Source organism: Littorina saxatilis, linkage group LG5, assembly GCF_037325665.1.
Source record: "Littorina saxatilis isolate snail1 linkage group LG5, US_GU_Lsax_2.0, whole genome shotgun sequence".
NCBI classification, from domain to species: domain Eukaryota; kingdom Metazoa; phylum Mollusca; class Gastropoda; order Littorinimorpha; family Littorinidae; genus Littorina; species Littorina saxatilis.
Genome location: NC_090249.1, coordinates 12183966 through 12207573, shown reverse-complemented (window position 1 = coordinate 12207573; position 23608 = coordinate 12183966). Strand labels below are relative to the sequence as shown.

The 23608-nt window shown below is 41.7% G+C and overlaps 2 protein-coding genes across 2 annotated transcripts in view; both read left to right on the top strand.

The window, feature by feature from the left end:
- Positions 1–6379, top strand: part of LOC138966315 (nuclear pore complex protein Nup153-like) — a 41759-nt gene extending 35380 nt beyond the window's left edge. Inside the window, exons 19-23 of the mRNA XM_070338500.1 lie at positions 2453–2596; positions 3803–4075; positions 4794–4888; positions 5180–5349; positions 5898–6379. Of these exons, the coding sequence (XP_070194601.1) occupies positions 2453–2596; positions 3803–4075; positions 4794–4888; positions 5180–5349; positions 5898–5955 (740 nt within the window). The 3' untranslated portion in view covers positions 5956–6379. The remainder of the gene's footprint in view (positions 1–2452; positions 2597–3802; positions 4076–4793; positions 4889–5179; positions 5350–5897) is intronic.
- A 5705-nt stretch (positions 6380–12084) lies between these two features.
- On the top strand, positions 12085–22048 carry LOC138966314 (uncharacterized). Its single transcript, XM_070338499.1, has 3 exons — positions 12085–12497; positions 14598–16748; positions 18879–22048. The coding sequence occupies exons 2-3, from the start codon at positions 15234–15236 to the stop codon at positions 19122–19124; spliced, it is 1761 nt and encodes a 586-aa protein (XP_070194600.1). The 5' UTR covers positions 12085–12497; positions 14598–15233; the 3' UTR covers positions 19125–22048.
- The last annotated feature ends 1560 nt before the right edge of the window (positions 22049–23608 follow it).

Sequence of the window (23608 nt, the reverse complement as noted above, 5' to 3'; positions counted from 1 at the left end):
CTTTTACCCTTGTTAAGTGTTTCTTGTATAGAATATGGTCATTGTTTGTAAAGATTTTAGTCAAGCAGTATGTAAGAAATGTTAAGTCCTTTGTACTGGAAACTTGCATTCTCCCAGTAAGGTCATATATTGTACTACGTTGCAAGCCCCTGGAGCAATTTTTGAGTCACTTGAGAAAAAGTGACTCTATGTAATCGGTCAGTGTTAGTCTGTCCGGCCGGCCAGCCGGCCGTCCGTAGACACCACCTTAACGTTGGACTTTTCTCGGAAACTATCAAAGCGATCGGGCTCATATTTTGTTTAGTCGTGACCTCCAATGACCTCTACACTTTAACGATGGTTTCGTTGACCTTTGACCTTTTTCAAGGTCACAGGTCAGCGTCAAAGGAAAAATTAGACATTTTATATCTTTGACAAAGTTCATCGGATGTGATTGAAACTTTGTAGGATTATTCTTTACATCAAAGTATTTACATCTGTAGCCTTTTACGAACGTTATCAGAAAAACAAGGGAGATAACTAGCCTTTTCTGTTCGGCAACACACAACTTAACGTTGGGCTTTTCTCGGAAACTATAAAAGTGACCGGGCTCAAATTTTATGTGAACGTGACTCATTGTGTTGTGAATAGCAATTTCTTCCTGTCCATCTGATGCCTCATATAATATTCAGAACTGCGAAAGTGACTCGATCGAGCGTTTGCTCTTCTTGTTTGATTAGTGCTTTTGTGAACAAGAAACAATTAACAAGTGGCTCTATCCCATCCCCCCCCCCCCCCCCCCCCCCCCCCCCCCCCCCCCCCCTTTTCCCCGTCGCGAAATAACCTTGAACGGTTGAAAACGACGTTAAACACCAAATAAAGAAAGAAAGATATCTCCAGACGTTTTTTTCCCATTTTTTGGATAAATGTCTTTGATGACGTCATATCGGACTTTTTGTAAAAGTTGAGGCGGCACTGTCGCACCCTAATTTTTTAATAAAATTAATTGAAATTTTGGCCAAGCAATCTTCGACGAAGGCCGGACTTTGGTATTGCATTTCAGCTTAAAAATTAATTAATGACTTTGGTCATTGGCTCACGTAAGAAATCGACAAACAGTAACACAAACTCAATCACTCCGTCACACACACACACACACACACACACACACACACACACACACACACACACACACACACACACAGTAAGCATAGGTGAAACTGTGCAAGAAAGCGAGACCCTGGATCTGCCAAGTAGTCTCGGCCCGCTCACAATAACAATGACCGAGACTTTCAGTAATTCCTTTGCGTGACGTCTAACCCTCTTACGTCATAATGTGACGTCTTCAAATAGTTTCTATCACACACGTCAAACACTTTTGACCGAGACTGACGTAATCCATAGACTCGGAAATGTTAAAGTTTCTATCACACACACACACACACACACACACACACACACACACACGCACGCACGCACGCACAGACAGACAAAGTTTATCATCGCATAGGCTACACTTACGTGAGCCAAAAATCTGAAAATTGTAATTAAAACTTCTTTTTTTTAAATGATCCAAAATTACGTTCATCTTATTCTTCATTATTTTCTGATTTTAAAAACATATAAATGTGTTATATTCGGATTAAAAGCAAGCTCTGAAAATAAAAAATATAAAAATTATGATTAAAATAAAATTTTCGAAATCGATTTAAAAACAATTTCATCTTATCCCCAGTGATAGCGCTAATATTTTGTCAAACTGGTACACAAACTTTTATGATGAAAACTATCCAGAAAGAAAAGGTAGGCTGGTCATTGGAACCAGTAAGAGTACAACTCAGAGTACTCTGTACTGGTTTTGTTGTTTTGTAGGTTATACCGGCAGCCAATTATTGTCGGGTATTTTCTCCTTTCAACAGGTAAAATACCGGTAATTACCGGTTAACGCCAATACTGTTATACCTTGTTGGTTCCTCATTCCAAAAACATATATGTTTGGATTAAAAACATGCTCAGAAAGTTAAAACGAAGAGAGGTACAGAAAAGCATGCTATGCAGCACATCACAACCACTACCGTGCTAAACGGGCTCGTTAATTTCACTGCCTTTTGCACGAGCGGCGGACTACGGTCATTGTGAAAAAATGCAGTGCGTTCAGTTTTATTCTGTGAGTTCCACAGCTTAACTAAATGTAATTTCGCCCTACGCGACTTGTTTTAGACTTGGAAGGAAACACTTTCAGCAGAACTTAATTATTTGATTTTTGTTGTTAGTCGTAGCCATTTAAATTTTATATAATTCTTCTAGAGGGAAAAAGTAAACCAAAACTTGGCCTTGATGCAGATAGCTATGTATTAATATTGTGTCCGCATACATGCTCAAGTAAGTGACACCGAAGGTGCTCTGTATGAAATTTGAGAGATGTGGTCTGTTTGTAAAAGGAAAATTGCACAGTGTTCATTCGTGTCGGCAGATTTGGGCCCAGGAGAAGCCAAGAAAAGCTTGTTCAGCATGACCGGGGCGCCCTCTTTAGGGGAAGGCGAACCATTCAAGTTCAGTAACACGGCTCCTGCAGCTGGTGGCAGTGGCATGTTCAAGTTTGGCCAACCCTCAGATGGTGAGTTGGACCACACTTTGTTGCTGTGTGATTACAATTAATACAGTGGAAGCACTGGAACCCCTGTCTTAAGACCCCCCCTCCCCCAATATAAGACTCCCTCCCTTTTGAGACCTTGTTAAGTGTTTTCTCTGACTTTCTGTTCATAAAATCTGTAAATTTAACCCTATTTTAAGATGCTCCTTTTGAAGACCTGATTTTTTTTCAGATTTGTGGAGGTCTTAAAAGGGGGGTTCCACTGTACTAGTATTCTGTAGATTCCTCACTTCTTGTACTGAGTGTATTGACTTAGTGACTTTTGTGACTTTGATTACTGCACAAAGTTTACAAGCCAGTTATACTGGGAAGTAGCAAGAAAGAAGCCAAGATCTACAGGATGTGGTCATTCAGTTCCAACAAGCTGGTTAAGGCCCCCTCCCAAAAAAGTCTGTTTACGGTAACATAGACAAAAACAATAGGGTTGGTAGGTCAGATTTTTTTTTCCTCTCCAAAAAAACATATTTTTTAAGTTATTTTGCCAAAAAACCGAATTTTATTTGATTTTTTTTCTCCCCCAAATGCCAAAAAAAAGTCTAGGGTCGCGCGAAAAAATAGCGTTGGTCGGGATACCGTAAACAGACTATATTTTTTTTGGCCTAAAGAAACATTGCCTAGAAGTGTGACTGACTTCCTGATCATTGTGGTTTTAATGTTCTTCCTGTTAACTGTTTTTTTATTTTGGTAGAACATCAAAAATTACAAGTTAATTTAACACCTTACCCTCTCTTTAATTATTCCTACACACTTAAATTTTGGCAAGGTCAGTGCAGAAACTTGAAAAAGTAGTATGGTTTCATGAAAGCTCGTAAAGTAGTATGGTTTCATGATACTGCTAGAGCTTGAATTTAATTTGTGCAGTTTTTAAAGAGGTTCTGCTGTCATTAGCTTGTTAGTGAGATCAAGTGCCTTTGATTTTGAGTGCCTGAATCTGGAAGATAGGTGTTTAACGACTTGTCTATTGTCAGGATTCTCTTTCTAATTTAACTGGTTGTCTTGCTGATTAAGATGAGTTATCTTGATACTGATCAGACATGAGTGTTTGCTGCTTTCAGGGAAAAAAACAATTTACGCCCAATATATTTACTCTGGGGAAGACAGCTGCTTTCCCTGAAAAATTGCGGATCCGAGTGAGTCTAACCTTACACCTTTGACCCTCTCTCTTCTCAGGGCCAGCAGAGAAAGCTCCCAACATCACAGCCTTTGGCGGCCAGGCCTCCGGCTTTGGCAGTGCTGGAACTCCGGGCGGCTTCAGTTTCTCCAACCCTCAGACCAATGCCGCCAGTAGTACTGGGGCCCCTGCTCCGTCCCTTTTTGGTGCGGGAACAGGAAGCACCAACACGGGGCAGTTCTCTTTCAGTGTAGGCGCAGGGTCACAGAGCAACGCTGCTGCTGCTTCGCCCTTTGGTTCCGGTGCCTCGGCTCCTTTGGCTTCTTCTCAAGGTTGGTGTTTGAAATTCATGTTTTGGTTGCTAGGGTTTCTATTTTAACACTTTCTACCCCACAAATGTTGACCATGTTTTTTTTTTTAGTCGAGACCAGCTGTGCTGCAGCAGGTCTCTCAGAATTGTAGTAACTGTGCAGTAACTGTGTAACACGCTAGAATGCAGGCGTTAGATCAACGTTACAGGAAGCGACTGAAGCTAACAGTCTAAGCGGATAATTTTATATCTGTACCTGGTCAGATAGAGCCATATGAGTGGGTACGGATATATCCGTACCTGGGAGACATTGAGTTAAGAGCAGTCAAGCCACATTTTCCATGCACGTATGGAAAGTAAATAATCTTGTCTGGTCTGAATGGGAGTTGTTTTTTGCAGTTGAATGGTTATTACGACTATCTCTCAAATGTCACACAGGTGCATGCTCACATGCAATACATACACTCTCTGGCTCTCTATGACTTGAAGCTGTTTTCAAAATATTCAATTCAAAATGTCAGCCCTCCCAAAAACGTCTTGTGCAAATACACAAACACATTCTTCCTTCTTCCAAACAGAAAGACACCAAGTACGCACATATTCAAGGATAGGGTGTGAGGCTGACACGTGCAGATACTAGTGTTTAAAAAAAAAATAACGTTGCCCTAGTCCAGAAATAAGACTTTTTTTTTTTTTTTACTGTGAATACTGTATGGTAAAATGCTGTCGTTATATTGTAGGTGCAGGTGGATTCAACTTTGCAGGAGCCACCCAGCCATCTTTTAACTTTGGTGGCGCCAACACTGCCGCACCTGTCTTCGCCTTTGGTGTACCTGTAAGTATAATCCATTTTGTTCATTGTCCTGAATTTCACCTGAGTATCTTGTAGTCTAATAACAAAGCAAAAAAGTCAACCATTGAGAGAGGGACAACATTGTTCTTATATTGGCAAGTGTTCTCTCATCGAAGTGGCAAAGAGACAACAGAAGGTGTCCTTCATTGGGAAGTGGCCTCGCATGACAGGGACCCCTGTAATAAGCCGTTTCAACAGTTTTGTCTTGTTGTTTTAGCTTGCGTAAAATGCTGTGTGACGTTCAGGTGTTGTAATGAATTTCTGTGTGTGCAGTCAGGTGAACCAGCCCCAGCACAGCCAGCTCCCAGTGGAGGCGTGTTCGCATTCGGTCAGACAGCGCCCTCTGCCGACAGCACCTCCTCCTTCTCTGCACCCGGCCCCAACCCTGCTCCCAATGCCATGGGCTTTGGGGCTGCACCCGCACAGACCAACTTTAACATTGGGTGAGAGACTTGTTTTTATACTTTTGCCTCCTATCATCTCTCACGGACTGTAGAACTCTCCACAATTTTTCAAGGAAAGCAGCTGTCTTTACCAGCGTAAAAACATTTTGTGCACTTTTTTTTTTTGCCTCAAAGAAAATATTTGAGGAGCAGTCTTTTCGTATACACCTCCACATCCACTTTTTGTCTTTCTAGCTTCCAGGAGGAGCCATCAAATTGCCAATTAACATTGCAAAATGACAATTATTTTGCCCTGTGCCTCCCACCGTGGTGTTGCCACTGGGTGGGGACATAGGTGGCCTCAAGACCTTGTCCAGTTTTCAGAGATTTTTTTAATCCTCGGCTGCTCTCCAGCCTGATTACAATAGTTCAGAGATATGGCATGATGAGTTTGACCAGTTGAGGGTACAGAAGCTTCCATACGCTTTGTTGAGCTAGTGTTTGCACATGTTTGGCAGTGTTCGAGGGCTGTATTTAGGGGACGTTTGGGGTCATGTTAGTGAATGCTCCACAGAAATGATCAAAACATGATGTCTGTGTGTTTACAGAACTAGCTCAGAAGCGAGGAAAATCAAGCGAGCCGTGCGACGAGCTGTGCGCAAATGATGATGGAGCTGCAACGTGGTCAGGACAAGAGTGACATCACTCACTGTTCAGCTGGATTCTACGCTTGACTTCAGTGGCGCTGTATGAGTACTCTATACACGGGTGTATGGTGACACTGTCAAAATTTAACACTTCACTGACAGCATACCATCAGAGGTTACAGTGATGCTTACACTAACAGAGGTCTTGATTCAAAGTGATAGGCATGAGTGGTTGAGAGAGTTAAACAGGACAACGTGCCGTTGTTGCAAGTGAGTGCAGTTTACAGCGTGAAAAGTCAAACTGAACTGAGCTGGCTGTACCAGCGGCCGTCACAAATCATATCAGGAAAGGCGAACGATTAGACCTGATGTGGTTCATTTGTGTGTAAAAATCCGGCGAATGATGGGCAGGCCTGCTTTTAGAGCAAAAGACATTGGTGGGGGGGGGGGGGGGGGGTCTATGCTGGCTGGATAGCTGACGTTTATCCAGTCCTAAGGTAAACAGACTATCAATATCATGCTTCCATATTGGAAACGTGAGTTCTGGAACAGAGTGAGGACTGCACAGACATTGTTTTTACAGGATTGCTGTGTTCTGTTCACCCTGAGATATGGTCTTGTCATCATGCAGTTTGTTCAAATCACAATGATGGAGTCTGCAAATAAAGGATTCTGCTTGCCATGTATTTTGCTCACCGCTGGTTTGTCTGAGAACAGAGAGACATTGAAGATGAATCGATTGATTTGTATTTGTCTTGATAGGACTCGATCAGGCAGAATAGAACTTAAGTATGTAAATATCTTTGAGGGAGGTTCGGGTCTGGGTAATAAGAAAACATTTTTTATTTTGTACAAGTAGTTCTCAAAAGCTTGAATAATTCAGTTTTTGGTTTGTCTTGTGTTATTAAAGAAATGGGATTTGGCTCTATGTCTGTGTAACAGTAGCGAAAGATGTATTCTCAGAGATTCACTGGAAACACTAATACCATTTGCCATGGCAGAAACAAGGCATGTATTTAGGCCCAAAAGAAAAATATGTCTGTTTCCGGTAACCCGACCGACCCTATTTTTAAGCGCCGACCCTAAAGTTTTTTTCGCTTTTCGCAACAAAAAAACAAAAAAAGGGGGAGGTAATCGGTCGATGAGACTTCACAATCAAAGAGACTTACCTCCCGTTTCCGTCGTCACGCGAAAAAAAATCATGGCGGCCAATGACGCCGGGAATCCCTCTGAAAACATAAGAAAAAAAACGACCGACCGACCGTATTTTGTTCGGCGATGTTACCGGAAGCAGACATATTTTTCTTTTTGGCCTTATCACATTTTTTTTCTTCGAAGAGACTTTCAGTTTTGACTGAAATGGAAAGTTTGGAGGCAGTTAGTGAATGAATTGTGTTTTGTAAGCTCATGGGCCCTTGTCTAGCAAACTGGAATGGAATGCACATGGTGTATTTTGGTAATCTGACACTTTACACCTCCGTACCCTGAGACCCCTCCCCCCAATCCCATGCTCGTTACCTGCCCTTGACTCAGTGTCTTGTAACACATTTTGCACATGCCAGATTTGGAGATGGGAATGCTTCTACTTGGAAATTAGCTGCAACAGAAAACATTGAGAAAATCACCTTAGGGATTGCATTCTAGAATCGTAGTTGTTGTCAACCCTTGTCTCTCTGCCTCTTCTGACTTGGAGCATTTTTGATCATACACCGTACTCATACAAAGGCGAGTAGAAGACGATACCGAACTGATCAGTATTATTAGAAGAAATAAATTCTGGTGTGAATAAATTGAAAGCATGTCAAAGGATTGTCTGTGAATGGAAATGTCCACTTTCTTCTTCTTCTGCGTTCGTGGGCTGAAACTCCCACGTACACTCGTGTTTTTTGCACGAGTGGAATTTTACGTATGACCGTTTTTTTACCCCGCCATTTAGGCAGCCATACGCCGTTTTCGGAGGAAGCATGCTGGGTATTTTCGTGTTTCTATAACCCACCGAACTCTGACATGGATTACAGGATCTTTTTCGTGCGCACTTGGTCTTGTGCTTGCGTGTACACACGGGGGTGTTCGGACACCGAGGAGAGTCTGCACACAAAGTTGACTGAGAAATAAATCTCTCGCCGAACGTGGGGACGAACTCACGCTGACAGCGGCCAACTGGATACAAATCCAGCGCGCTACCGACTGAGCTACATCCCCGCCCCATCCACTTTCATTAAAGGCCAACTCCGCCTCACCGTCTCAGATCAGGTCGGGCTTAAACACGGGATAAGACCATCCTTCCACTCGGTCACATACCGAAAAACAACACCCTGACTGCTTGAATATTAGATTTAGTTAGATTTTTTTGGCTGAATGAAATGAATTCTTAAAAAAAAAAAAACTGCGCACAGAGAACACCCATGCTGTTCATTTTTGGTATATGACCAAGCGGAGGGATGGTCCTATCCCGTGTTAAAGCCTGACCAGATTTCAGACGGTGAGGCAAACTTGTTTCATGAGGCAGAGTGGGCCTTTAAATCAAGGAGACCCATAAGAGCTCTGTCTTAGTTGATTTATTTGCAGTGCTCAAAACATTGGCCAGGAATGTAGCCTAGCTGTGGTTCTTGCACAACGAGGCATAAGAGTCTGTCCAAGTTATGAATATTGAGTAACAACAATATGTTGACTGTCTACCCCAGATCGATGTTAAAGAAAATTGTTGGCCAACCAACAGATATTTAGTATATGCTCAAGCCCATTTGTAACAAGTAACAGCCAAAGAGATCACTTACTTCAAATGTAAACTGGCAAGCCTCGGATAGATTAGGTTGAAGTAAGTTTTTGCAGAATTTCTCTTCTTATGTTACTTTGACTAGCTCCATGCCGTAGATTCATGTCAAAAAGGACAGAATTTGTCACAAACATAATGTGCAGTAGTGTAGTATAACAGTTAAAGTGATCAAGGTGTTTCAGACGTAGAACAACAGAACATGTGTGTACATATGCTGATATCAAAAGAACACAGATTTTGTTTTTACGGTTAACTCGTTAGATAGTCAAAGGTGTTTGTATATACTGCTCCAATTCACAATGAGAAGTCAGAATTTGTAAATAAGGTGGTACTTGCTTTGTGTGTCATGGTTACAATCATTGCTCTCAGTGCCCTGTTCATGGGAGAAGAAAGTATATTTTGTGTACACTGGTTTGTATAAAGAACGTACAGCATGCTTCAGCTTGTTGAAAGCTTTCATGAGTTTGATCTCCATGCAATCCTGCATTGTTTTTGTACTGTTAATTAGTGTCTCCAGGAGACGAGCGCAAGTAAATCTTGTTAAAAAAAAAAAGAACGAATGTAAAGTTCTGTTATTTAATTAATTACCTAAGCCATTGTGTGCGTGAGAATGGACGGAAAATTTCGCAGGCTTGTTGAAAGTGTGAGGTCAAGCTCATGAAAGGCTCTTTGTTATGTTGTATTTCTTATTCTGGTGCATTCATGGTTATACGCTGTCAAACGTTCTATGTCTGTGACTGCAGTCAACAATGATTTGGTTAAAGGGGAAAATGAGAACACTTCGTTGAAAAAAAAAGAACAATGTCTTTCGATTGATCCATGTTTTGTGCATAGGATTTTTGTGCGATATGCATCAGATTTGACCTGCCTCTCAACACCCAACCCCCTCTCTCCCCCATTCTCCACCTTTCCAGTCTCACAAAATCAGAGATCAAGTTTTAAAAGTTAACTTTTACAGTATATGTCAGCATTTGCATTCCTAAGAAGTTGTGTTCTTTTTCTCTCATTTTTCTTTTCTTATGTGGTGTGGTGGTGTAAGTGTGTCTGTTGTGCAAATAATGGCGAGAAAGAGAAAAAAAAGGAAGCGAGTGTTGGCCGTGTTGTTCCCTGTGCTTCTATCGCTGTTGAAATGGAAGCTTGTCTGGTGCTGCTATTTTCATCTGTTCTTCCCTCCCCCTCTGTGACCTTCATCTTCCCTCCCCCTCCCCCCTGTTCAGTCTCATTCTTGTCTTGTATAAATCATTTGCCATGTTGAATTTTGCTCGGCTAATTACAAAATAGTAGCAAATAGTGTTTCTATGTTCAGTTGAAATCTGCCTGTGTTTTTCAGCACAGAACATGTAGATGCCATTGTGCTCATTGGTGAACAGGAGAAAAGTTTACATCGATTTTATTAAGGCATGGGGGCGACGATTGTATGAAATGAAGGCAGGAGCGAGCCTGCGTATTGTCGATGATTTATAAGAATTTTTAGGTCTCGCATTTTGGTCCCTGTGTCATTGTTTATTGAGCAAGTATAAATTTGTATTTAAATAGAATTTCTTGCTGAAATTCACCTGTGTAAATGTCAACAGTGATTTTACTTTAAAGCTAAAAAGACTTAAAATGTTTGCAGATGTTCTGATGTGTATTTGTGAGGATTCAATATTTCTGTGAAGTCTAAATAAAACGTACAGTGTAAAACTATAACAAAAGACTTATGGTGGTGCATGCGTTTTTGGTGAATATGTGAGTTAAATGTATGTCAGTTTAGTTTTTGGAGCAAAAAACCATAATTTGTTTTGTATGGTGTGCATTGACTAAGAAAACTTCTGTGATATGGTAGTCTGTCATTGTACACCCAACCCGAGCAGAATTTCATTCACACAAGCCTCTCGGCAGTTTCTCTGGTTAGCTTTTTCAAGTAGAACATGCTGATTTTTATTGAGCTTTAGTTTATTGTGAGCAGAAACAGGTGTGCTTAATTTTTAAAGGGATGTTACCGACATAGAAATTGTTTTGCGACCGAGTCAAGTTGGAACTTTGAATAAAGAGATTAAAAGAATAATAATTGATTCAAGACAGTACCCCCTGCGGGTTAGGGGGAAGAATTTACCCGATGCTCCCCAGCATGTCGTAAGAGGCGACTAACGGATTCTGTTTCTCCTTTTACCCTTGTTAAGTGTTTCTTGTATAGAATATAGTCAATGTTTGTAAAGATTTTAGTCAAGCAGTATGTAAGAAATGTTAAGTCCTTTGTACTGGAAACTTGCATTCTCCCAGTAAGGTCATATTGTACTACGTTGCAAGCCTCTGGAGCAATTTTTTGATTAGTGCTTTTGTGAACAAGAAACAATTAACAAGTGGCTCTATCCCATCTCCCCCCTTTCCCCGTCGCGATATAACCTTGAACGGTTGAAAACGACGTTTAACACCAAATAAAGAAAGAAAGAAAGATTCAAGACAGTTTCAAAAGTAAAGTTGCAACAACCAAATTAGCAAGAGGTGTGTTGTCAGACACCTAATTATGTTACTTTTCGGTGTATTACTCACAGTTTTACGGTACTGTGTGTAATGTGTTTTAGACAGAGGACTGGAAAGTGCATTCAGCAGTCAAGAGTACAGTGGAGAACAAATACCAACTGCTCAACTCATGCATTGCAATTTGTCTCTAAAATGGAGAACAATGATTTAGCTTCATTTCCTATATTTTGTCTGCTTTTGGTTTTAAAATTGAACATGTCTAAAAACAATGTAACAGCTAGAATTGATTGATAATAAGCGACCGATTTGAAGGGAACATGTATTTTTTTTCTGGATGTGTGGGGATCTGTGGCTGGTTTTATTCCCTTTCTCGCCATTTGTAAATGATGTGTGGTTCTGATGCGTTTGTCATGAATAAATCGCCAAATGTCGATATGATTGGAGTTTATTTGAGTTGAAAGAAGAATGTTTGGAGTTGTGGTCAAATGGTTGATGCTGTGTGCGGGGAGAAAAAAAAATCTAAAACAGATCGCATGCCAAAAGGAAATGTTAATTCCAAAACACAATACAAAACATTCACAGATAGTGGACTTGTTTGTCTATTAAGTGAACTAGTAAAATGTAAAAACAAATATGCACACAAAAACAAATGGAAAAATATCTTCTGGCCACAGGTAAGCCAAAAAGCAATCAGACATGCACTCGCACTAATCACACACAAAAACACTCCATGCTGTGGGAAGGTGTGAAATGCATGGTGTGATGTAATTAAACCGTCACTCAGCACAGATCAATGTCAGTCTGAAACAGGTTTCATCACACACAGACAAAAACTGAGTATTCTGCATTAATTTTGTTTAATGTTAAATGTTCATCAGCAGGTGTAAAAATTATCACACATTTCTTGTTTTTATTAGTTTCAGCTAAGTGTCATGATTAAACATCACTTGAGGTGTGTTAGCGTGTGAAAGAGAGAGAGAGAACATGGATTGTTCCAACTCCTAACGCGGCATGAACTGAAATAATAATTATCATCAGGCGCGCACGCTTTAACACACACACACACACTGATACACACACAACGCGCTTCTGAAACGACTGAATACCCAGCCCCAGCTGGTATAATCCATTTGCCATACAGTTGAAGGGAGGCAACTCTGCCGAGGCAATAGCAACTCGACGTAAACTTCCGGCGTCAAGTAGAAGCACGCTGAGTATTCCAAACTTTCCTGATCCTCAAGAGTCTGGACTGGCCGAGAACTTGGTTCGAGCTATCCTGGCCGTTTCTGCATATTACTGTAGATATGATAAGGCTGTTCCTGGTGAGTTGTCAGCGATCTTGTGTTCATGCTCTTTGGATAATTTTGGTTCGTCTTCAGGAAGCTCGATCAGTGTTTGCAGGATTAATTTAAGAGAACTCTGGAGTGAGAGAGATTTTGCATGATAATTAATATTCTATCTCAGAGAGGTTCTGATGCTTTGTACTAATTGTGGATTTACGTATTGGGCGTTAATTGACATGGGTCAGTGTTAATTACAGTGCCCCCCCCCCCTTTTTTTTAAGAGTAAGACCTCTAAACATTTGAAAAAATCAGAGCTTGAAAAGTAGGGTAGTCAAAAAATGGAGATCAATTTATAGAGGTAATGAACTGACAGTGACAATCTGAGAAAAAAACACACCCAAAACTAGGTCTGCAAGGCGTTAGGGGTGGGGGGGTGGGGGGGGGGGGAGTGGTGGTGGTGGCGGGGAAGGGGGTGCAAGTTGGGAGGAGTCTTCAAGTTCAATGGGTATATTTTTTAAAGATCTATAGGTGAGTTTGGAATTGTGTAACTGATGGAGTTGTATGCTTATGTGGGCGTGATAGACACTTTGCTTTGACATCATACTCATAGCAGCATGCACTGAGCAACAGGACCTAGTAATGCTTATTATGCCTGTACTAATAGAGTGTTATTTGCAGGCCTCGATCTGCCTTTGTTCACTGACACATTCTTTTTTTTATCCGACAAATTGTTCTGACCTCTGGCCGGTCGGCCGTCTGATAGGTTAGACATGTATAGTCTTCTGACAGAACAATATTATAAGATGTTTGGTGGCTTGTTGACAGACCAGCTTTTTTGTTGGTCCAAGGGGACCATATCGTCTTTTGTTTCATCTTTATCGACCTAGGCCGAAGGCCGCGGTTGATAAATATGAGACAAAAGGCGATATATATGCTCCCCGCGGACCAACAACAAAATGATGGTCTGACAACAAGCCACCAAACATCGTTTTTGTCATCATTTTGGTTGTGCAACAAAATGCACAATAACCCACAGGGAGACGAATTTTTAGAATCCAACTCCGGGCCACAAAGCATCGTCACAGTAGCACGAGATAACACGTCAAACTTGTATGTGACGTCAAACGTAGCTTGTTGACGCTTTTCTTCCAGTCTGAAAATGTACAGAGCTGCGATCATACCTGTGAGTTCAGTAAATGTTGAGCATATTTCTTTTCTTTTTAAAAGTGTTTATGACTTTTCGTTGTGGATTTTGCGATTACAGAGATAAGTTGCAAATTGACCATGAGTCGCCGCGGTAATTATCAACATTGATTGGGTCTTTGAGAGTGAATGCTTACAATCGTTGTCCTCGGAAACACAAATCCAAAGCCGCGATGGTTCCACACATCAAACAATCAGCCTGATTGGCTTTTACTTTGACAATCCACGTTTTACCTGAAAGCTCAAACCCATTCACCACCTCGAGTTATTGCATGGGGAACATGAGATTTATTTCCCAGGTGTTTGTGAATGAAAACTCGTGAAAATGATGACAATTGTTTTTGTTGCCAGGACATTTGGACAATACATATTTGCAATCCAGGTCCAACTACAGGCGGAAGGTATCGTTCACTGGACCAACACTATCAATGTATCATAGTAAGTCTTACTATGATAGTGTTGGTCCAGTGAATGATACCTTCCGCCTGTGGTCCAACTGGCCTATTCATTTGTCCTCTGAGTCCAAGACCAATGCTGCATATGTATTGCCTGGGAATAACTGATTTGGTGCTAGTTTAGACAGTGCAGTGTGTTAGAGTGCAGGCATAAGCGCATGTACATGTGTACAGTACATGTGTAACTGTAAGTGCATGTATGCATAAGTGTGTGTGTTGTGTGTTTGTATGTGTTTGTGCGCACGCGTGTGTGTGCGTGTTTATGTGTGCGTAGATCAACAAACATATTTACCATAGTACATGTATTAACAGAAATTTAATCTTATGGTTTAGTACGTGACACAAAGAATAAGCACCCACAGCCACAGATAATCAAGTTATTACAATATTAAATCAATAAATTAAATGTCTGAAAAATTCTTGTTTTGACAATATTTTGTACAAAATGATGTTATTTGGCATTTTTTTCTTTTCTTTTCAGAATGGTTGCAACTGGGTTCATCCTTCAGTCAAGGATAACACATCTGGAAGGAGAAATGAAGATAGACTCGAAGGCCGCCAACACCAATTTTGAATTGATGTTTTTTGACATCGGAACTACTTCCTAACTAAATAGAAAACCAAGCATATTTTTTGTGTGCTTTTCCTTGAACATAGACCATGTTGTGAACTGTTTGTAACTTTGTAAGGGCCGTGCACTGCTTTTACGCATTACTGTTGTATAATTTTTGAGTTCTTGGAACAGAACAACAGTTTTGATGCTCAGATCGACACCAATTTTATTTATAAACAGTGAGGACAGAATATTGTGATATATGTCATCTTTCAAAGATTTGTTTCTTCTAAAAACAATGTAGTCAATATTTTTAGCTTAGGTATACTCCAGTTATAAATTGAGTATCATACCAGTGCAGTGTTAAAGTTGTGTGTTAAACTTAAAAGTGCAGTCACAAACTGAAAGACTCAGTATCTCACTTGATGGGTAGACATGTCAAGACATTCGAAACCTCGTCACCCTAGCCTACACTTTGTGTTGAAAATAACAAACAGTTTCTACAGCTCCATTACAATTTCTGCGCAAAGCAGATTTTGTCCACATTTTTAAGGTCACCGGGAAATGGACTCTATCCCTATGGGTAGAATTATTCCCGCCATGCTCGCTCAACTAAAACGATGGTGCTTGAACAAGTGCCGAGCAAACCAGCGCCAGATAAAATATTCTTGCTTGATCATACTGTGCGCGCTTATCCCTTTCAACTTCATGTTCTACACGCGTGGCTGTCGACACACCACCATGCTCTTCAACCCAGATCGCCCAGATTCTTTCCGACACGGCAACCCTCCACGCCTCCCCAATCACTTCTTCTCAAAGACGCAGTTCGGCGATGAAGCCGCCAGCAAAGCTGTTGAACTCCTTTCAGCTCCTGTGGCTCCAATTGTTCACTTCATCTGGTGCAACAAGCAACACTTCCAGTTCCAGAACTACCTAAGTGTCCTAAGTGCCTATAAGATGCTGAAGCCAACAGCCATCCACTTCCACTACACGGACCTGCCTGAGATGGACTCGGACGGTTATTACCAGTTCTTCATGGACCTGAGGCGAGACCTTCCCAACTTGGTCCTGGAACCTGTCGGTTCTTCCAGTGCCTGCAGCGACATGGTGAACGACAAGTTCAGCTTTGTCACACAGCTCCTCAACAAAGACGGAGGAATGTTCATCAGAGAGAATGTGGTTCTCGGAGAGTCGCTGCTCAACTACAGAAAGAAAAAGTTCTCCATAGCATCCACAGCCAGCTCCTTAGACGTTGTCATGATGGAGAAGGGGTTCATGGATTCGGTGAAGCCCGCTTTGGATTTTTCACAGTTTTTGAAAGAGCAGGAAGCTGCCCGTTTCTTCTGCCTGAGGCACGTCAGCTACGAGAAGTCTCCAGAGTTCCCGTGCGTGTTTGTGTTTCAACAGATCTTCCCATCCGACACCTGGGAGCTGTATTCAGACTTCGGCAAGCTGGCACGCTGGCTGGCTCGCGGGAGCATGGAGATTCTGAAACCGCAGCAGGCCAACCACACCGTGATTCCCAACATTGTGCATTATGTGTGGCTGGGCAGCAACAACTTCAAGTACTTCTCCTACCTCAGTCTGCTCTCCGCTCTCTACGTTCTCAATGCGGACATGGTGTACATCCACGGTGACGTTCAGCCTCACGGCGTCTACTGGGACAAGATGAAACGCCACAAAAGGGTCACCTTTGTGCTGCGCGATTTCCCAGGAGCCATCTTCGCTGAACCCATCGTCAAGTTCGCTTCCCACGCCAGCGACTACTGGAGAGGGGACCTGCTCATCCGTTACGGAGGCATTTACATGGACTGGGACGTGATTTGGGTCAACCCCATTCCCACAGAGATGCGTCGCTATGACACCGTGGCATGTGCAGATTTTGTACCAACCGGTGCGTTCCCTGATGTGTTCAACATGGGAGTGTTGCTGGCGGCGCAAGGGTCGCAGTTCCTGCGATACTTCCTGGAGTCGTACCATCATTACCTGGACAACCACTGGTCCTACAACGCTATTCACATGCCCTACAAGGTGTATGAAAAGCACCCCGACCTGCTCCATGTCGACAGGCACTTGCAGGTATGTTTCTTTGACCGAACGAATGGTGTTTGTCTGTGAATACGTGTGTGGGGGGTATACCGAAAATCAAAAGCCTAGGTGCTTTCTAGACCGTGAGTAATGGGCGGTTCTGGTGAGGTTATGCCCCCTCTTTCTTTCGGCTGGTAACTGGCACCATCTCGCGGCAAGATCACATGAGAAAGGAAAAAAACCTTGCATTGGTCCCAAATAGCATATCGGTTTGGTAACAGTTGGTGTGTAAGTCATGCATTTTATACGGTAAACAGACAATGGTCGGTTCTGGTGAGGTTATGCCCCTTCTTTCTTTCGGCTGGTAACTGGCGCCACCTCGCGGCAAGATCACAGGAGTTGTTTCGCGTTATCACCCCAGAAGCGCTCATTTAGAGTAGTTTTTGTTATGAATTATTTTTTAACAGACACTACTGGCAATCTTTCAAATTATTTCATCAACAAGTTCTCACTCTGAGCAGGAAGCAGTTAGGTTGTTGATTTTTGGTAGATTGTATACATGTGCCCAAGGAAAGGCAGGGGTCGACACTAACTTATTTGGCCTGGGGCCACACTGGCCCCAGAGATGGAAATTGCTGGGGCGGAAAAAAAAAATCTGGGGTCCACTCTCAGTATTCACGTGCGGCAATGCATTGTCTGTTTTTCTTCATCGTACTGAAGCCAGGGAAATTCTTTCAACCATTTGACATTGAAATTACGACAGCGCTTCGCGCTTTTGGCTGCATCGGTCTCCTTTTTTCGTTTCTCTCCACCCTGTTCTTCATCTTCATTTCCATGTCTTTTTACACCAGGGATGTGTCGCCACATTTTGCGTTTGGCATTTGAAGGCGATACTTATCTCTCACGCTAAAGAGCGCAATCTGGGAGTTATTTCCCTTACGACATTGTCCTTCGACGATTTGAATGTGTTTTTTCTTGACTGCGGCATTGATCGTAACGCAAATTTCAGTGACGACTTTGACTGGCGATTTTTAGTGATTGGCTCTGCTGGCATTAGAATTTTCGGTTTGTCATTGTTGGAATTTATCCTGGGGCGGAGTGGGCCCCAAGCTTCGGCAATGTTTGGGGCGGAACACAAAACTCTGGGGCGTTCCGCCCCCCGCCCCCGCTAGTGTCGAACCCTGAAAGGTATGTTCATATCCCAAGTAAAAGTCTAGCCAGATCCGAGATGGTGAGCCCAACTGTTTTGAGGGGAAAGACTGTATCTCTTTCACCTTCCTTTGTTGCACAAAAAAAAAAAATGTCATGGATATTATGCAGAAGTGTTGTTTGACATCAGAGATGCTGGAAATTCTTTCAAATTGACGAACACGTGGCTGTCATTTTGTCCGAACTGACAGACTTTTTCATGGTTGGGGAAAGGTGCATGATGCTAAGAATGGTCTTCAACTTGCAAAAATAGCCAACTCTTTCATGGGCATTTTGTCCAAGAAAATAAATCCTAGCAACATCCCTGTACATGTATAGGTTCCCTACAACCTCTTCTACCTTGAAATCCAACCATGTGCGCTGTCAAAAATGTGTTCAGTAGAAAACAAGTCAGATTCCTGTTTACTGTAACATAGGCAAAAAAAATAGGGTTGGTAGGTCGTGATTTTTTTTCCCCCAAAAAAAACATATTTTTAAGTTATTTTGCCAAAAAACAAAAACTTTTAATTTTTTTATTTTTTATTTTTTTAAATTTATTTATTTATTTTTTTCTTTCTTCCCCAAATGCCAAAAAAAAGTCTAGGGTCCCGCGAAAAAATAGGGTCGGTCGGGATACCGTAAACAGATTTGTAAAAAAAATTTTTGCCTTAGCACTAGCACTCTAAGAAAAAGTGATTCAATTCATGATACATTTCTTTATTTCTCAGTTATTTTACATATATATATACAGTGGAACCCCCCTTTTAAGACCTAAAACCTGAGAAAATCAGGTCTTAAATAGGAGGGAGTCTTAAAATGGGAGTACATTACACAGGTTATGAACAGAAAATCTGAGAAAACAGGCTCTTAAAAGGGAGGGAGTCTTAAAAGGGGGGTTCCACTGTATTGTGTGTACCAGGTTTTTCCCCCCTTATCTTTAAACGAACAGTTGGTTTGAGCAGAGTCTAACTTGTCGTTGTTTTGTTTCACCAGGTCATCTGTGCGATGGGCCTCTGCCATCCGGTGTGGAATCCTGACTTTAAGAAACCGAGGAGCCCCACCTTGGCCAACTCTCCCTTTGACTGGCGGACAGACACGCTAGCCATGCACTGGACACATCCTGACCCCGTGGAGTTCGCCAGTGAGGAGAGCCTGGAAGACTCCATCACCATGTTTGCTGCCATTGGAAAGTACGTCCTGCGAAAGGCTGAGAAGGAGCTGGAGAAAGAGCTGGTTTAGCGTTGCTGTTGTTGAACTGGTGGATGTTTGTTTGGAGAATGCGTGTGGCAAGTGTTGATACTGTCTGTTGTGTTAATGTGTGTGGGTGTGTTTGTGTGTGTGTGTGTGTGGCCACTGAAAATTATTGGTTAAAAATTCTATTGCATGACAGGGTTTAGCCTGGGAGAAAAAGGCTATGGGACACTTGTCCCCCTCAACCAAATGCTGATGGGACATAGTCAAAGGCAAGAAGCGCAAACGAGGCCTGTACGCGTTTTTGACAAAAGATGCAATATGGTGCCATCTGAGAATTAGCCGCTATATCGTGTTATCTTTGTATGTGTGTGTGTATGTTTGGTGGCGCAGTGGTACATAATCTCAATGCGCCCTTTGACGCACTGAAGGGAATTGTGATGGGACATTTTCAGATTTAATGCGCCAATGCCACTAGTAAATGAAACCCTGGCATGAAGTGTCATTTTCTTGAAACCATTATTGCTTACATGTGACTTTGAGTGAATCTGAGATGAACATTATATATGTAGCAGTTTTCCTATTATGTAGATTGTATATTTGTTGACCCGGCGGAAAACCGTGAGAGTTGTAGATCACAAACAACGTCTTTTGTTTAGCTCTGCAGATCTATTGGCTCGTGCATGCAATTGTTATTTACTCACTTTTATGTCTAGTTTTTACCTCGCGTTGTGTTCGTTCTCCTAGTGCATGCACCTCTAATCTGTCTATCGCATAATTTATCCTCTCTCACCTAAAATTACCGGGTTAGCTTATCTTTCTAAAAAGGCTATGATTGCGAGAAGAAATGACGACCTACATGACAATGAAAACCATTCAGACGAATAATAGAACCAATTTCATGGGATCACTTTTCCATAAAATAGTTTATTAGACTTATTTATTATCTAGAAAAGTGTACAAATGGATCAATACAACAAGCGTAATTTACGCAATATTATAAATTCACATACAAAATCCCGGGTCGCCTTTATACGGCAAACATAAAAAATGCGCAAGTTATCTTGCTAATCCTATTATAAGGCGAGACTCCGCATATCGAGCTAGCTACATTTGTATCCACTACAGGATCTTTTGTCCACTGACTGACTAACTAGGAAATTTTCTCCAACCTATTTACTTTATTGGATCTCTAGATGGAAGAAACGGTTCTTCCCTATTGGGATAAATTTAAGGATGGTCTAAGACCTCAGAATTTGCTATATTAACCTCGATGAGAACCGGACGGATGAATCCCTCTGTTCGTCACCAAAGTGTTTTGTCCCTAACCTAAATCCAGTTTCCCCCTTTTTAAAAGTACCATACGCAAAACAGGCGGGACACCAAAAGGAGCTTACCTGAGTTTGCGCAGGTCACCTAATGTTTAATTTCCCCACCTAGCTAGCTATTTTAGGACCGTTCAATCAAACGTCACCTGACGTTCTAACAGTCCGGTTGTTTATTTCTGACTATCTACGAATTCTCGCCTATGTATATTTTGAACCTTTACTGGTGTTTGAGGTAAACAAGCCAGTAGCATGCGTGGTTATCCTTTGAAGCTAACTATTCCTATTCTGTCCTGACTTTATGAGAAAGTGGTAAGATTCTCTAAGTTCTTTTACTCTGCGTTTTTTCCCTATGCTATCCCTTTGAAAGAATGCGAAGTCTCCTCTTCTTGTCCCTATTCTAAATCTTGATCTAGTCTACCTTGCCTTTACTCTCTCCCTATTCTAATCCCTAACCTAGCGCCCTCTGTCTATGTCCTTATTCTAACCCATTCTATTCTGTTCTAAAGCCTGTCCTAATGCGTGTAGGAACTTCATTTTACACTGTCTTTTATAAAAGGCCAGAAGAGATTACTACGGGGAGAGACTTCGCATTCTTTCAAAGGGATAGCATAGGGAAAACGATATTAAATCAAATTTAATTTATAATTGCAATTAGAGGATGATTATTATATATATATATATATTATACGTTATTTGCGTTTTTGACCAAAATATGACATTTTACACAGATTGAGACAGTCATTGTTCTCCGAGACCGCGCTAGCGGTCGAGGTGAACAATGGTCACTGTCGAGATCTGTGTAAAATGTCATATTTTGGTCAAAAACGCAAATAACATTTATGTATCGATCGAATTCCTTTCAGGTACTATGACTTTGTTGTTGTTTTGACGATTGAACGAGCACACACACACACATGCAATCAAACACATAAGCTTCATATTTGGGCGTTTCAGGTTGACCGAAACTTCAAAGGAACTACAAAACACACGTCATGTACAGTACTGACTTTGTTGTTATTTTGACATTGAACAGCACACACACATGCAATCAATCACATGACGTGTGTTTTGTAGTTCCTTTGAAGTTTCGGTCAACCTGAAACGCCAAAATATGAAGTTTTGTAGGCGTCTGACGTCACATGGCTCAAAGAAGAAAAATCCAATGTCCAATCGATACACATATACGACTTGTGTCTGTGTGTCTGTGTGTGTGTCTGTGTGTGTGTCTGTGTGTGAGTTCGCGATGCACGGCCAAAGTTCTCGATGGATCTGCTTCAAATTTGGTGGGCATATTCAGGTAGACCCGGGACAGGACACAACCTGGTCGATATTTCAACACGTGCTCTCAGCGCGCAGCGCTGAACCGATTTTGGTTCCACCTCAGCTATTTTGGTTCCACCTCAGCTACCCGGGCCCCCATACCGACACACCAAAGCCAAAGTTCTCGGTGGATCTTTTTCAAATTTGGACACCGTATTCAGCTACACCCCGGACACAATATCATCGATGAGATATTTCAACACGTGCTCTCAGCGCGCAGCGCTGAACCGATTTTGGTTTTTGTGTTCATTTCACCATTATAAGTAACTCTTCCTTATCTTCTCATCTTCTCCAGGTTTTCAGCGTTTACCTCCCTTCCTTCGTATGGTGCACTATAGTATGAGTGGGGCGTCTTCGGATATTCCCGGCGTTCTGTTACTATTTTTAGAAGGTCACCGCAGTGTCCAGAACGTAAATTGGACCCGTAAATTATCCTCACTGTAAAAGTGCAAAGGTCGAATCAATTTATAGCCACGCGAAAAATACACTGTCATCTATCTCTCTATAGATACGGCTTCTCTGTGTTTGTGTGTGTGTGTGTGTGTGTGTGTGTGTGTCTCTCTATGTGAGCAACACCTGGGGATTGTTCAGTTCTGTTTGTGATGTGGTCTGGCGGCTTTTGTGTATTTGTATGTACTGGCCTTCCTTTGAGAAGCCATAACAGTTCAAAAGGGCTTACAGATAAGCTATAAATTGCTCAATCCTGTTTGAGTGGAGTTCGCCTCCAAAGGTGATTAACACGGTTACATTCGTCGACAAGGATGGGACTCGATATGGTCAGGAATGGCATTATGGCCACTGAATCATTTTCGTGCTGTTCCCATTCCACGAATCTGGGAGGGACCTAAGCTTGGCGGGTCCATTGTTCGGACCCGGCGAAGCCGGCGTACGGCTCTAAGTACTTCTTCCCGGCGAAGCCGGCTACCCGGCGAAGCGGGTATTCATTCTAGTATATATATGTACACATGTATATATTGCAATTAGAGGATGAACATTATATATATATATGTACACATTTATATATATTGCAATTAGACGTGGCATTATAAGTAGAACGTCAGCTAACGAACACTCAGATCATTTGCCGACTCCCTCAAGCTCAACATCCCCCACACCAAACTCAAAACAGCAGGTCAACGCTCATTTTCTTTCCAAGCACCTAGCCAATGGAACACACTACCTCTCCCCCTCCGTCAACAACAGTCCCTCGAATCATTCAAATCTGCACTCAAGACATTCGTTTTTTCCAAATAATCCATGCATTCTACACTGCCCACCCCATGCCCATCCCACCCTGAATAACTGTACATATTTTAATGGTTGATGGTGTGTGTGTGCTAGTGATTTTAAGTTTCCGTGTGAGTGAACGAGTGTATGTGCGCCTTGAGTCGCCTGTTGGTGAGATATGTGCGCGTTATAAATATTCGTATTATTATTATTATTATTATTATTATTATTATTATTATAATGTAAATGTGTTGTGGTGTGTTGCCTTGTGGTATGTGTGCATGTGTGTCAGCATGTGTGTGTGTGTGTTTGGGTGTGCAAACATAAATGAAATCTATAATACTGCTGATTCGACATGTACATGTACTCCAAGAAAAGAAAAAGTGTTTCTAGTTGTATACTTGTGCTGAGTTAAGTTAATGCATTGTACATTTTTTCATGGTTTTCATTTGCTTTAAGATTTTGACAGTCAAAACCAACCAAACTACTTGCATTCTATTGTGTGTGTTTTTTTTAACCTAATACTGTAATAGTTATCCATAGAAACAAAGCAATATTCTTTCATGTTGTGTGTTGACAAATGTGTTTGTATATATATATACACCATTACCTTATTGTGATCCTAAAAGCACAGTGTTTGTTAAACTGTGTATGGGT

Coding starts and splice junctions, on each gene's coding strand:
- LOC138966314 (XM_070338499.1), top strand. CDS start 15,234: ATGGACTCTATCCCTATGGGTAGAATTATTCCCGCCATGCTCGCTCAA. Junction 16,749..18,878: donor ATGTCGACAGGCACTTGCAG/GTATGTTTCTTT, acceptor TTGTTTCACCAG/GTCATCTGTGCGATGGGCCT.